Source organism: Hyposmocoma kahamanoa, unplaced genomic scaffold, assembly GCF_003589595.1.
Source record: "Hyposmocoma kahamanoa isolate Upper Pololo Valley unplaced genomic scaffold, ASM358959v1 180, whole genome shotgun sequence".
Lineage (NCBI taxonomy): Eukaryota > Metazoa > Arthropoda > Insecta > Lepidoptera > Cosmopterigidae > Hyposmocoma > Hyposmocoma kahamanoa.
The window spans coordinates 3081539-3097750 of NW_020653711.1; the positions used below are offsets into that span (position 1 = coordinate 3081539).

The window sequence follows — 16212 nt, forward strand, 5'->3', positions numbered from 1 at the left end:
GAAAGCCAAAGAGAGTGATTTTGAAATAGGAGGAAAAGTTTATGTAAAAAATATGACTAAAGCAAACAAATTAGCCGTTGACTATAATGAGAGGGACTGCCCTCATACTGTGACCAGTTCACATGGTGCTGAAATTAACGTAAAATATGATGTTACAGGACAAGAATACCGACGAAATATTGTATATTTAAAGAGGGTTGAAGGAAATTGGAAGACATACAACAAAGAAAAAAATGATGTGGAACCGGATGCGAATTCGCAGGAATCAATGTAATTTTGTTTTGTTAATGCTAGTTGTGATTTTGTTTTGGTAATTCAAGTTTACGATTTTTATTGGTTAATGCAAGTTTACGATTTTGTTTTGTTAACAAAAGAGAGATGTGACAGTTATGAAATAAAATATAGTCGTCCAAGGCGCCCTCTCGCATTACTCCTTGGACAGCGGGAGCGAGCGTGCGTGTCGTGTGAGGCACAAAGAAATAAGTTGTTTCAATTACGTTAAAGTACCTCGTACAAGTAAGAATACAAAGGCGTACAGGACGCCACAGTAAGTAAACTAGGGGATGATCCGTTTTCGCGCACTTTACGATTTTAATAAAACTTGGCAAATAGATATAATGCCACAAAATATAGAGGTCGGTTTTCTTAATAAAAAAGTTATAATATTAATAACAAGTCATAATTATTAAATTATCAAATCTAAAATACGAAGGAATCCATTTGGGCGTAACACATAATATTTATTTTTCTTTACTTAATATTAATTAAAATATGTTTTTTGTTTTACCAACCGTTACTGCTTAAATTTTCTTTTTGTGTTCTTTGCGTTTTGTGGCACCTACAGGTAGTGCATTTAGAATTAAACGTATTTTTAAGTCTTCATTATTCCCTAGATTTAGTGTATCTACCATTGGCTGTTATTATATAAATAAATTAATCAAATGCAATAGTACTCTTTGTCCAAGACAGATAATTAATAATTGTTAATATTTTAGGGTATACATACAGTTTAACTTAGATAAAATACCTAAACGTGTTTGCAATGTAAAATACGTGAAGAAATACCTGACACATCTGCGAATGTCTGTCCAAAGAACCGTTAAAAGAAATGCCAACAAAGGCATCTCGAAAATGGTCTGTCAGTTGTAACCAAAGTGAATACTGAAAGGGTTTGCAAATAAAAAGGATTGGTAAAACAATAATTTAGCTGTCACGGTGACACAGCTGAGCAACGTTTTGCAGACGATGTACAATTACGACACATACAGTGTATGTATGTGTTTATGTATACACTGTATGTATCATATAGCCACATGGCTACGTTGAGTATTGCGATTGTTTAAAATTTTATGAACAGGCTTAAGTTGAGTCAAAAGGATTTTTTAAGTTAAGTAGATACAACATGGTGAAACGTAGAAAATATTTAACTGTGTCACACATAGAATTCCCTTTTGAGTGGCTTTGTAAACGTTTACCATTTTGTTGCATATATGTATCGTAGGTGTATTGTAGAAAGCTTTCGCCAAGTTTTCGGTTCTCTGGTAAAAATGGGTGTTCCGCAGGGCTCAATCTTGGACCATTCTTATTTCTCATTTATATTAATGATCTATCATTCTTTGTTAATACCTTTGCGAAATAGCATTGTTCGCTGACGACACTTCATTGATTTTTAAAACAGACAGACATACGTTAACTATGACAATATTAACGACACCCTCTCAAAGGTAGTTTATTGGTTTAATGTCAGCAATTTATTGCTCAATGCCAAGACAAAGTGTGTTAAATTTGAATTACCTAATGTGAATTTGACTTGTCCAATCATAGAAATAAAAGGAAAAAGTTAGACCTTCTTAATAAAGCTGTCTTTTTGTGAGTGACCTTAAAGATAAAGATAAAGATAAAGATCGATTTATTTGTGGAAGTAGGTACAATAAGTTCATTAGATCAGTTCAATACATTAACAGTGCTACTACAACCAGTTTCGTTGAAACATACAAATATAATTAGTGGTGGTCGCATAATGTACAAAATATTATAATTAAAAACTGTCAAAAACTAATAAAAATGCAAAGAAAAAATATAATAAAAATTAGTAAAAATTAACAATGTCAAAAATAAAGCGAAAAATCATGTTAATGTCAAACTTACATAATTTACATTTCTAAGCCTCCATAAAATATGTGCATGTCAAAAATGAATGAAAGTCAATAATAACATAAATTAGTCAAATACATCTGTAATCTTATGTAATCTTACTAGATATAAAAACAATTATAATCTTAGATAGTAAACTTCAATGTTTTCGACATATATCTTCCTAAGCCACTAGATTAAGCTCTGCTGCATACTCAGTCCGTAGAATACGTGAGCTTACCGATGCCGAGTGCTACTGGTAGACTAGTTTACTTTAGTTACTTCCATAGTATAATGTCCTACGGGATTCTCATGTGGGGTAAAGCGGCAGACATACAAACCATATTCGTGTTGCAAAAACGAGCGATTCGTTCAGTGTACCGTTTAGGTTCTCGGGTTTCTCTCAGAGAAATCATTAAGGCGACTGGTATCATGACTGTGGCATCACAGTATATTTACTGAAATATTTTGTATACCCGTAAAAATATACATAACATCCATAAGAAAGAAGGTATCCATAAATTAACCTTGGAACTAAGTCCAAACTCAGGGTACCACGATTTCGTTTAACTAAGGTAAACGATTCTTTTATGGGGATCTTTGTTACAATACGATTCCGGAGAATATATTAAGATTATCATTTCCTAAATTTAAAACTTACATTAAAAGTATTTTAATTGAAAAGTCATATTACAAAATTGAAGAGTATGTTTTAGATAAAGATGTCTGGAAAGACAACAAGAGTCTAGATTTCACACAATTATGAATCAAAATGTATTCTATAGCATTTAAGTTTATCTGAAAAGAGCAATCCTTTCTTTGATTTTCTTGGTTGTTTTTCTCAGAGGTAGTGAACGAGCAGTAACTTAAAAAATGACGTTATCAAGTGCAAAAATTTTACCTATGAAATAAATGATTATTTGACTTTGACTTTGACAAAGCGCCATTTCGAAAAATTTTCCAGTTTTTCACGACTGTTTTAAAATAATTACGCCCTGTTATAAATTCAAGTTAAAACTTTAACTTAATTAAAATCAAAATACAGTTTTGTAATACTCTCTCGTAGACATGCCTAGTGCAGTCGACTAATCGCATGTATCATGTATATAATAATTGTTCGCCGGTTCTTAAATCTGAGTGCCTGACCCCGGCCGACTGTGCCATTGCTGGGGAATACTGCCTGTCCTATTTAAAAATTCAGAATTAATCTTTTAGGCCTTGGGAGAGTCTAAATAGATATAATAATAATAGTTACGGTATACTAGGTCCCACGCGGGCGGATTCCAAAATTCCAAATTGGGAACTTCAGTCATGTCATTACATTGCTTTGCAGATGTGTGCAGACTTCCTCACAATGTTTTCCTTCACCGAAAAGCTCATAAGTTAAGGTAAGTTTCAAATTAAATTTTGCATGTAAATTCCGAAAAATACACAGGTGCAAGCCCAGATTCGAACACACAAACCTCTGCTAAAGAGGCGGCAGGTCAAACGTTACGCCACCACGGCTGTTGAATAATTGAATATATTGAAAACTTACCGATATCAAAACAAAAGGCGATTGATCCAGTTTCATGGCCTCCAGTTGCCTGAATGTGGGTTCCAGTGTAGTCCTCAACGGGGATTTTAAGGAGGCTTCTACGAGGGCAGCTAGGAGCTGCCTTGATGACGGCTCTACTCCCAGCCCGGAGCTGAAGGCGGCTAGGGCCTCCCCGTGTCGTCCGAGGCATTGTAGTGCTACTCCTGGGGAGAATTTGATATGTTAGAAGAGGATACAATGCAGTACTTATATATATGGAACTCTGTAGAAAAGTTTACTTTTAAAACGGTGATGCAATTGTATACTTTGCCGGAAACAGCACAATATCACGAAGCTTGCGGCGCCTTCAAATTAGAAGGATATAGAAGCGCAGCAGTAGCGCCACTGTGGCGCTGCAGCCACTGCTTTACTATTAAGCTGCAGCTGCAGCGCCACATATGTACTACATTACCTATTTCTGCCGTCAAACAGTAACTGTGTTCCGGTTTTGACGGGTAAGGGTGCTGGGTGAAATTAGATGCACATGGGACTTGTCAACTTATGTCTCAGGGTGACGGGCGCAGTGGCAGTGCCCCACAGATCTTTGCGATTTAAAGGTCTGAGTGGCACTGCAACTGTTGTGGACAGGCATGTAGCCAGGCATACCATCAGGCGCACGACTTGTTCGTCCCGTCACTTGACATTATAAAAAAAAAGATTAAAACAATTGGGGGTTGATGTTACGTCCTCCCACTGAAAGTGCACTTCACTAATATCCGAGGTCTGCACTCAAATCTCGATTCGGTCCACCACCACCTTGAAGCCAGATCAGATGTCCGACTGGCGCAGCGTATCTCAGCTACCCCTATAATATAATCTGAAGCGCAGGTTTATACTTCGTGCCGGAGTCTGTGCGTACGTTCGCGACGACATCTGTTTCAAGCGTGTCATGAACCTTGAGGCACCGAGTTTACCTGTTTTGTGGCTTCTGGTAGATACAGGAGTTACACAAATAGTGTACCGCTGTGTTTACCGATCACAGTGGAGATCAGGAGACAATCAAGCTGTTCCAATATCTGAGTGAGACGTCTGATGAGATTCAGCATAGGTACCCAGCGGCGCAACTATTCATTCTGGGGGACTTTAATGCTCACCATCAAGAATGGTTGTTCCCATACCAGATGACCGATCACGCTGGGAGAGAGACGCGTAAACTTGCGTTAACGCTAAGCCTTTCCCAGCTTGTCAGTGGCGCCACCAGGATCCCAGATGTTGAGTCTCATACGGCTAATTGCTTGGACCTTCTGTTAACAACTGATCCAGACCGCTACTCTGTGGTTGTGGAGGTCCCACTGGGTACCTCCGACCATTGCCTGGTGAAAACTGTATCAGGATACTCGCCACCCGATCAGGGCCCTAGTGGTATGAGACGGGTGTGGCGATACAAGTTAGGAGATTGGGACGAAATGCGCCATTTTTTTGCGTCATATCCGTGGCAGGCGTGGTTTACTTCAGGAGACTCGTCGAGCTGTGCTGATGCTGTAGTCGAGGTCTTGCGTTTAGGTATGGAGTTATTACATACCATACTCTGGTGTACCCAATGGACCCCGAGCTCGTCCATGGTTTAACGCTGATTGTAGTTGTGCTGAAGCACATAAACAGTCCGCGTACCAAGTTTGGGCAGATGCTCGACTACACAAAGCTCCGAGTACTCGGAATTTGAAGAAAGCTTTTAACAAGGCCGCCAAGAAGTGCAAAATCGTATTACGTAGGGCCAAGGTCGACCATGTGCGCCGCATAGGGGCAAGCTTGCTTCTTATCCAGCAGGCAGCAAATCCTTTTGGTCCCTGGCCAAAGCGGTTGAATCTAACTTTTGTCGCCCATCAGACCGGCTGGCTCGCTAGCTCATACTGCGAAAGAGAAGGCGAATCTTTTTGCCTCACTCTTTGCAGAGAGTTCGCGTCTGGATGCCGCAGGGTACCTACCACCTGCCTTACCTCAGGCTGGCTACATTATGGCGCCAGTTCGCATACGTCAAAAAGAGGTACTTAGAACTCTGCGGAATCTTGACGTGAATAAAGCTAGCAGGCCAGATGGAATTCCAGCAATAGTCCTGCGTAACTGTGCACCTGAGTTGTCTCCTGTTCTCATACGCCTGTACCGCCTCTCACTTGAGACTGGTGTACTTCCCAGGTTGTGGAAGCTTGAAAACGTGCAACCTGTGCCAAAAAAGGGAAGCAGAGCTGACCCTTTCAATTATAGACATATTATTGACAGGGTCTGACACGCAAGCCTATTAAGTAAGCTTCCCTCTTATGGGCTTCCCACTGACCTTTGCAATTGGATCTCGGATTTCTTGAGCGAACGTTCGATTCGCGTAGTCTTAGAAGGCTACTCTTCCGAACATGGGACGATTGATCACCGGAGTTCCTCAGGGTTCCGTACTGTCTGCAACTCTCTTTCTGCTGCATATCAATGATATGTTAATTCCAGGTACTCTTGCGTATCCTGATGACAGCATAGTTGTAGATAGGTACTTGACCAATGCGAGGGTCAGTGGAGAGGAAATACAGTCCTGTCGAGAGTCCATGGTTAGCCGTTTGGATTTGACGCTCAAGGCAGTTTCCGATTGGGGCGATGCCAATCTGGTCAAATTTAACGCTACCAAAACGCAGGCGTGTCTATTCTCCACAAAACGGAGTCCCTTTGAGCTGACTCCGACTTTTCGTGATATATCCATACCGATAGCCGACTGTCTCCAGCTACTTGGACCTGTCGTCCAATTTAAACTTCGGCAGATACATTGAATCCATGGCCAAAAATGCAGCAAAGAAGCTTGGCATCCTTTCCAGGGTGAGGCGTTAATTTACACCAGGACAGTTGCTTCAGCTGTGCCAAACGCAAGTCCGGTCGTGCTTGGAGTACTGCTGCCACCTTTGGGATGGCTCTGCTACATACCAACTGTACACTTTGGATTCAATTGACAACCGTGCCAAGAGGCTTATAGGTGACTCGGATTTAGTGGAGGCGAAGCTGCAGAGCCTTGAACACCGCCGTAAAGTTGCCTGCTTATCGGTATTTTATAGGATATATCACCGAGAGTGTGCGATTGAATTACATGATTTAACTCCGCCTTCCCTTTTCCATCACCGGAGGACTAGGCGTAGGCTTGGGTTCCACCCCTATGTTGTGGATATTCCAAAGATTAATGCACGAAGCGTAATGCTTCCACATTTATATAGCGAAGGGCTATGGAGTGGAATTCCCTGCCTGCAGACTTGTTCCCTGAACGTTATACCTTGGGTCTTTTCAAGGCGAGAGTAAATAGGCATTATTTAGGTGTGCATGCTCCATCGTCGACCTCATCGTCACTTTCCATCAGGTGAGATGGAGGTCAAATGCGCACTTATATTTTATTAATAATCGGCTGTATAACATTTTAAATAAACGTATTTCTATTTATGGCAGGACTATGAGAGAAAATAAGCTGGAAATAACTAAATGGTTACTAACACTTAGCTATGATGAGACGGAAAGGTTGCTTTATGGACTAGTTTGATAAGTTGATGAAACATAGGTACTGATCATACTATTTACACACATAAATAATTTTTACACAATCATTACACATTCACATATTCACACAGTCATTATTCATCACACATACAGATACTCATAAACACACACACACAACAACACACTACAATAACTTACACATCTCCAATTTTCCATTTTTATATTTATTTTTATTTTTAGGTTTTTGCTTTATTTTGTTGTAGTTTTATGTTAGAGTTTAATTGTATTTTTTACTTGTTCTTCAATCTATTGTAACTTCACCAATGTATTTTGTTATTTACATGTAATAATGTTACGCAAAGGGAGACCTGGTGTCTCATAACACAGGTTTCTACCTAGCTTGAGCACCAGTCTTCCACAATAAAGGGAGATATAATTCTGTATTAATAACTTTAAGTTTCTGTATTCTGTATTTAAAAAATAATAATAATAATGAACGCATGCGTGAGGAGAGATAGATCTCGGCGTACATATCTCGATCAGATTGGATGTGTCCTTAAAAACGCCGAATTCAAAGTACCAAGAATAAACGGGCATTTATGAAGAGAATGATAGCAGGTGGAGGTCCATGGTCTTTGCCTACACCAGTGGGAGACAGGCGTGATGACTATGTATGTACGTTTGTTAGCGTGAACCTCGTGTTCAGTTTTCTGTTAAAGAGTTGAAAAAAGGTTTTTGATTACTAAAATACATAGCAACAAATGAGAAAGAATTTGAATAAAGACAGAAGAAACAACCTGAGAATAAAATCCCATACAATCAGAAAGCAGATAAGGAAAACTTCGTAACTTACGAAAATGATTGTCACAACAAAAAAATGGAGTATAATGTAATAGTAAAACAGCGTAACTAGCGAGTGAAAGTGATATTGAAGACAATAATGGAGAATAAAAAGGTCTTATGAACGCACGCAAGAATAACTGAATGTGTAATGACACGAAACCCGCTTTATATTATCGTTGAATCGTTGGTTAGAATTTATTACTCAGTGACGCACACCTACGTTTTATTCAAGAACTATACAACACGTACATTACTTTGTCGAATACGTACATTTTATGTAAAAGAGTCGAGTCTAAAACGCGGCAATGACTCTTGACTTGTTGCTATCATAATGTGACATAATAAAACATGATGATAAGCCTTAGAGTTTCTCATACTTTAATTTAAAATTTAAAGGAGACTTTACATTGCTGTAATAGGTATACGAATTAAAAGCGAGTTGTGTGCTCCCTTGAGACCTAGTTGAATGTTCAATTTAAAAAGTGGTTGTTAAGTGATAGTTTGGATAACCAACGGTGAGTTTGTATATACAGGGAACAAACTTTGGGGGTTTGCGTACCTACTAAATGAACTTTGTACGAATATATATATACGAGTATATTTGTTTGCCAGACAGCGACACCGGTATCATGATATCGAACTAGGGAATTTCCTGTACTATGAGTACCAGAGGACATCCAAACAAGAGCCAATTTAGAAAAGTCCTGTTCTAAAATTAGTCGTACTGGGAATCGAACCTACTAATCCAGCACCTACAGTGCAAACGGTTGGGTCACCGAGGTCGGGAAAGTAAACAAAAATGAGCTAGAAAGGGAGCTTATTTTAACGCAACGTAACACACTCATAGCCTTTCGGAATACTCCTACCGCGGGTACCATGGACACACACATAGGCAATCACAAATTACACCCAAACTCACGAAAGAAATAAATGTACCTACGCCAAAAAATATTTCTACCGTCCCGGGAATCGAATCCGAGACCTCTGCGTGTCAGGTCAGCATGACAACCGGCCACGGAAACAGTTAAATTAATATTTTGCACGCCATTTCAGTCATTTAATAGAGTTAGCTCGAAATTTGAATTTAATCAGCTTTTTACATACAATTGTTTATTTAAATATGTTGATGGTAGGTAAAACTAAGTTTCTGGAAGTGGAGAGAGGGCAGCGTTGTATCCTTAAGGTGATGTATTGAAAATCATACAGATTCCCTACTAATGAACTTTACCAATCTTGTGGTCACCTCTCAATGAGGAAACTATACATTCTGCTGGCTGTACTAAAGGTTCACAGGTCCCTTCCTTATAACCCTCTGCTTGTGTCTCGTAGACGGAAAAATATTGTGGTACCATAACCAATTTTCAAATCTGTATTCGCTAAAAGACAATTGAAGGTAAAATCTACACTCTTGTATAATATTGTTAATGAAAAAATAAAAATTTACCACTTGAACTTGTACAATAGTAAAGCGGCGTTGACAGATTGGTTGCTGACACTTGACTTTGAAGAAACGGAGAACATAATCCCCACTTAATGTATTTACACACAATATCAATATAAAATCATATTTTTTGTTTCTCTACGTTATTATTCCATAATCTATAATGGTTGTTATTTTATACTTTGTTTAAGCTATAGGGATTTGTAGCCTGTAATGATAACGAATAATTAATTGATCTGTATTTGAAAGTTAAGGCAGGTTTTTCGGGAAAGTATAGAACACAGAGAGTTACTGTAATATTTTTATATCTTTTTCTTGTATACATTTGTCATTTTCAACATTTATTAAATTAGTTAACCTGGTGTGCATTTGTCATCTAGACTATTTAGTTAATTTTAGTATACTGGCATCACCTATGATGTCTAGTAAATTTATTTTGAATAATTTTATTGCTTGTTTGTGTTACCTAATATAATTAATAGATTAAGTTTGTTTCCTACAACTAAAAGATAATGGAAGAGCGGGCCTTCCTGTCACAGGTGGATGACACCTACTAGGAAGTCCCAACCTTATTTTAAGACAACTAAGAAAAAAGAAATAAACTTTTTCATTTTTCATTTTTTTTTCATTTTCATGATGAAAAGGATGACGCTTCAGCATAGTGCTGTGTTTCAGGCTCATGCTCACGTTATATATGCATATGAAATGGATTATTTCACAAGTTTACATTAATATAAATATATTGTACAATAAGCGGGCTTCTCATCTAGAATTTTAACTTACCTTGTCGATAATACGCTTTAGGCCAGTTGGGACACAGTTCCCTCGCTCTAGTGGCGTCTTGAAGAGCTGCCGCAAACTGACCTTGCTTTAGTCGAGCTGCCGATCTATAGAAAAGAAAAGTAAGCAAAACAAAGGAGTTTTTAAAAGATTTTAGTATAACTTTGTTTTGGTTGGATGTGAAATTAAAAAGCTAATGGACCCCCGCCATATTGCGGAAATGTAACTTTTACTTACAACCAACACGAATATTAATAATAAAAGACAATAAGTACTTTAGTTACCAAAGCAGAAACTAAAAGCAACATTTCTGTCTGCAGCATTTACTATGTGTTGCAGAAGAAATAAAGGTACCATAAGTAACGAATTAAAAAGGCTGCCAGTTGTACCTTGTCCATTGTCTTCTGTTTGTCTTTGTATTTTATAATGGAGTGCAATAAAGAGTTTTAAGTCTCCCATACTAAGAATAAAATAAGGCAAAAATTATGCTCTTGTGCACTTCTACAAACAAACAACTTCGGCCAACGTGAATAATTAGCTGTTAAAAGTGATGCTCAGTTTATGAAACATTTACCATTTTTTCAAGATTTAGTTGGAAAATAATGCACATTCTATGCCTTTTAATTCATTATCTACGTGTTTGTATGAAAGAAACGTGCACAGTGATTAAATATTTATAATTTCCGTTAATTGCATTGTTACCTTCGTGAGGCGGAATTCCAATAAACTGGCGTATTACTTTTATTTGAACTATGATTTTTGTGATTGTGTAAGATTTCCTAATTAGGTTCATCATAACTTTATGGTTATTTCTGTACCTTCTACATTTTTTACTATACTCTTACGAGCTAACAAAAATAATAAATAAATGGGAAAAGTATGTGCTAAAGAGAATTAAATAAAAAAAAAACTTTTTTATAAGTTTAAACACAATTAAATTTTGTACAAGTTACAACAATTCGAATGAACGCTATAAGTTAATCAATTTACGTTGGCCGATTCGAAACAAAAGGCAATCGCTTTCTTTTTCATTTTTCAAAATTTTATGTAGAAGATCGTAAGTATTACGATCTCCTTACTAAAAAAACAGTTATCAAATCTTAGTCGTTAGTTTTTATTACCGGGTTATGTTATGGTAAGCGTATGTTATACATACCTGTTACTATAAAGAATGTGGTTAGCAGGGTCCAAGGTGAGGGCGTCGGTATAGAGTGCAACCGCTGTGGCGAAGTCCCCGGCCTGACAGGCGGCGTTTGAGGCACGAACTTTCTCCACGAACAGGGCTCTTGACACAGCTCCGAGAGACGCTGAGCCTGTGGGCTCCACCTGCAAAGTAGGGCTATTGAAAATTTTGTATGGTTTTGAACAGTACTGTATACAGCACGTTACAGCTTAAGAAATAAACTCAAGACCAGAGTCCTGTTTACTGTGTTTTGTTAGATTGTGTTCCTCTACGGGAAAAGAAGCTATTTTAAAGAAAAGGTAGTTTCGCTTAGCTGTCATGGGAGTTAATTAAACCAACAAAATTTCAGAGTAAAGCACGCCGCAGCATTGCGTCCTTACTCCACGTGTATAAATAAAGCATCATTACTGTGTTTTTTTCCTTGTTATAATATCAAATGACGGGACGATCAAATCGTGCACCTTGCGGTAAGTTACACGCCTGTCCATAACAGTTGCAGTGCCACTCAGAGCTTCAAATCGCAAAGATGTGAGGGACATTGTCACTGCGCCCGTCACTCTGAGACATAAGTTAACAAGTCCCATGTGTCTGTAATTTCACCATTTTGTTTCATGATGATTGCGTATGCTGATAAGTCGCTAGCTTTCAAGAACAGTGACCCAGATCAAAATAGTTATTTTTTATTTTTTAGTTTATATTATTTAGTTGAATTCAGAATCCTATTAATTTTGTTGTCAAAAAAAGGCTTTCCTTCGATTACTATAATCAGGTTACGTTGGACACTTGTCCATCTTCTACTAAGAAGATGTATAAAATCTTACACTTATAAGATTCATCGGATCTTAGGGGACTGCCATTGCATCCCTCACCCTTAGACGACAGTTGTTAATTATGGGACCATGTGCCTGTAATTTCACCAGCACCCTTACCTTTCTACGCCGGAACGCAGTAATGCTCACGTAACCTAGGCGGCAGAAATAGTAAGGTGGCAGTACTTCCTTAGACGAACCTTTCATAAGGAGCTCTACTGCTACTATTCAAAATGTTTGTATGCCTAATGTTTAACCGAACATAGTGAAGTTTCATTGTTACATATTTTTTTAACTATATACGAGATATGTTTTTACAAATAAATAAGTTACGAATATGAATTCAAAAATCATAAAGAATTATAACTTTCTTATTAAAAAAAACCGCCTCAAAAGGTCGTGGAATCACATCTATTTGCTAAGTTTTATTGAAATCGGTTAACAGAAAGTGGGTGAAATACAATCAACCGGATTCATCCACTAATTTGCCACCCTTAGAGGTGGAATATTTTCTTCAAATGTGAATGGGACTGCTACTGAGATACACCATTTTTCACAAAAAAGGAATGATCGAAATCGCTTCACAAATGTCGGAGTAGTCGCGTAACATACATACAAAAATACAGTCGAATAAAATTGAGAACCTCCTCCTTTAATCATGTCTTTTAGTTGTTTGAGTGCTTGTATTCAAATCCCAGCAAGCGAAGCAAGCTAAGATTGAATCACGAGTGAAGTGAGTGGATCAAAAATAGATTCCTGTGCGTAGCGAGGGTTTCAAGCCACGAGACGCAAAACAACTTTACAGCCGAGCGAAACACACAACTTTTCACCTCACCCATAGCGAGGAAAATGGTAGATGAAAGAAAAACAGTTGAACTATAAAAATTATCTTCGGATGCTTTCTGAATTTACACCTCGTCAATTTTTATTCTTGCTTGTACTTTTATTTTGTGTGATTAAAGTGAGTGAAGTAAACACAATTAGATATCATTGTCAATTTTCAAGTGCATAAAACTCTTTTGCGCGCAGATTTCTAATGAGAAAGAAAGCCATTCCGAGCTAGTGAGGTGAAAAGGTTTTTTTTTATTTTAGTAAAGTTTTGTTTTCATCCTTAGAACTATTTGCCATCTAACCCCATTTACAAGACTAAGTGAAAAAAGTTAAGGAGAATGCTATTGGGAGAATGTAACTAATCCATTTATTCTGAAACCGAAATCATAGAAACAGATACCCGCGACTTTGTCTGCATAGAATAAGTACTTCGAGTACTTTACTAATTTTCCTAGTTTTTGTGGTTACCACCTTTTCATCTATTTCACCCCCTTTTGGATTTATTCTTGTGACAAAAAGTCTTCAAAAAAAAAAAAAAGAAAAAAGTCAAGTTTTATACCTAAATTTATCAAAATTAGTTCAGCGGTTTGGGCGTGACGTAATAGACGGACAGACTTTACTTTCGCATTTATAATATTCGTTTGGATCGTTGCTAATATTGCAGATTTAAATGATATGTTTCTTGTGTTTAAAATTAATAAAACATTTAATTTAAGCTAATAATTATGAAATCACAGGTGGCCGCATTCTGTTTTGACCTTTGATTTACAGAACTTTTATTTCGCGTGCATCGATTTACCGAATTAATCGACTCATACGAATCGTGACTCAACATTTATCGATTTTTAAATTCGATTCTTTCGCTTCAATGGATAGTAAACTTTGTTCGTAACGCGTTTGAATTTAATTGGATCACACTTTAATAACCTTTGCTTTTTTCTTTTTTCTTTGACCGGTTTTTTTAAAAGCCGGTTTCCACTATCTCAGAAATTGACTGATTGAGTGTTGCTGCATTTTTTAGAGTCATTTAAATAGAATGCATATTAAATGTCGTATAATTAAGCAATATGAAGCTATAAAAATGCCTATGCACATATTTACCGTAGCAATTAACGATCAATAATTTTGTATATGTATAATGGGTGGGACGTCTCCGTTATTGCTCCAATGCATATAAGATAAAAAATTAGGCCATTAAAAAAAAAATCGAAAGAATTTTTCGAACAATACAGAAAAGTCAACTGAATTCCGACCTAGTACTTTCGTTTATTTTATTACAAAATTAAATCTTTCTCAAATTTAGATGGTGGATGAAATATTTCTATAAAATGCAACGAAAAAATGTAACAAAGATAAATACAAATCACAAAATAATTATGTCATTTGAAGTAAGGGATGACACAGTCAAATAAAATAATAAAAATGAACGATTGACAACCTGCTACTGGTTTCTTCACCCTCTCCCGAAAAAAGCTACTGTTTAGTCGGTAGAGTCCAGTATAATGCGTTTGTTCAAATTATAACAGGTATTTGAAATTATTTAACATTTCATTACACACAAATTCGAAAATCAAAATATCTTTATTTAATAGATTTAAACAAATTAAACCAGAAAATAGAGAATTTGATTAAAAAATACTACTCATTCGTAACGCAATTGCCTATGAGAAGAACGAGTTAGAAAGAAACTCTTGGGTTGCTCTTACATTATTCTTATTTACATTTACCGTATACAATTGTTTAATCATCGGTAGAAGTAAACCGATACATACAGCCAAATGTATAAATCATTTGAATTGTTATCACCCAGAAGCTGAATTTATACATACCTATACATTTTTTTTACAAAGTTTTTGTTTTTTGTTTCATGATAATTTAAAAGCTTGTAAATGGCAATAATGGCAATGGCAAATATTTCGTCAGCCGTTTATTAATTTTCAATAAAAAGCATAATTCTACGTTTTTAAGTATTGGCCATTACTTAGGTGAAATAAAATGTAATTATTTTCATTTATATATATGCCTGCAAACATTTCCTGACGTAGTTATCAAATTCGTCGGTATTTGTTTCATGATAATTTAAAAGCTTGTAAATGGCATTTCGGTTATTTTAATATTTTGACAGCCGTTTATTAATTATCAATAAAAAAGAAGTAATTAATTCTTCGTTTCTAAGTTTTGGCCATTACTTGGGAAAAATAAACCGTGATTATTTTCATACTTATATGTGCAAACATTTCTGCACGGCTTAGGAAATGAAACTATTTCTTTTCTAATCACGTATATTTGTTTTTTTAAACAATCTAATATTTCGGGCCCTTTACAGGTCTCACGGTTACGGTTGTGTCAGAGTTTCAAAAAACAATATGCGATTTAGATCAGAAAAAATATAGTTTCATTTCCTATGTGTAACAATCGCTAAAACCTAAGAACTCGATATTTCCTGACGTAATAATATATTATATTTGGTAAGTAATATGTAATATTTCCACGCTTTGTTGTTTTTGTTTACTAAACAGGGGACCCTAAAATCATAACATTCTAAATTCGAAACGGGCGGGCGGGCTAGAGCGCTCACCACCTGCTATCTAGCCGTGCGCATCGGAAGCAGCCATTTTTTTATTTTTTTCTCACGAACCGCATTCTCTCCTTCTACAATTTTACTGGTCAGTGTTCCACTCTATTAAATTGTTCTAATACATTGCTGCGTTAAAGCCTTTTTACATTAGACGTTAGTCATACATACCAAGTAATACTTGAGTATTACTTGGTATGTAGTAATACTCAACGAAGCGAGGTGTTAGTCAATGTAAATTTTGTTTCAAATAGTTCTTGGGATAAACGTGTAGGCTGTACGCCCTTTTCCTATGGCCTGCACACATATTGTTCTTTAAGTTTAAAAGTCCAAAAAATGACGGACAGGCATCAAATGCTTAATATGAACTTTGGTTGTTTTGAGTTCTCGTTTGTTTGTTTGGTAGATGGGGAATACTTTCCAACTCTATTGAGATAAGATGAGATTGTTCGGTAACAAAAGTGTAACTTCAAAAATGAGCTGTACATTATATAATAATTAGGAACAAATCAACTTCCAAATTCAAAGTAAATATGAGACATATTGGTCTTTTGGAATCGTGGGTTCGGCGAAAGTTACATACGC

At 36.7% G+C, this 16212-nt stretch overlaps 1 protein-coding gene across 2 annotated transcripts in view; it reads right to left on the reverse strand.

Moving 5' to 3' along the window:
• The window catches only part of LOC113225943 (tetratricopeptide repeat protein 28), a 109315-nt gene that overhangs the window by 48687 nt on the left and 44416 nt on the right, over positions 1 to 16212 (reverse strand). For both annotated transcript variants that reach the window (XM_026458424.1, XM_026458423.1), the window contains exons 3-5: positions 11386 to 11555; positions 10233 to 10336; positions 3671 to 3873 (exon numbers count right to left, since the gene is read on the reverse strand). In XM_026458424.1, coding sequence (XP_026314209.1) covers positions 3671 to 3873; positions 10233 to 10336; positions 11386 to 11555 — 477 coding nt within the window. The remainder of the gene's footprint in view (positions 1 to 3670; positions 3874 to 10232; positions 10337 to 11385; positions 11556 to 16212) is intronic.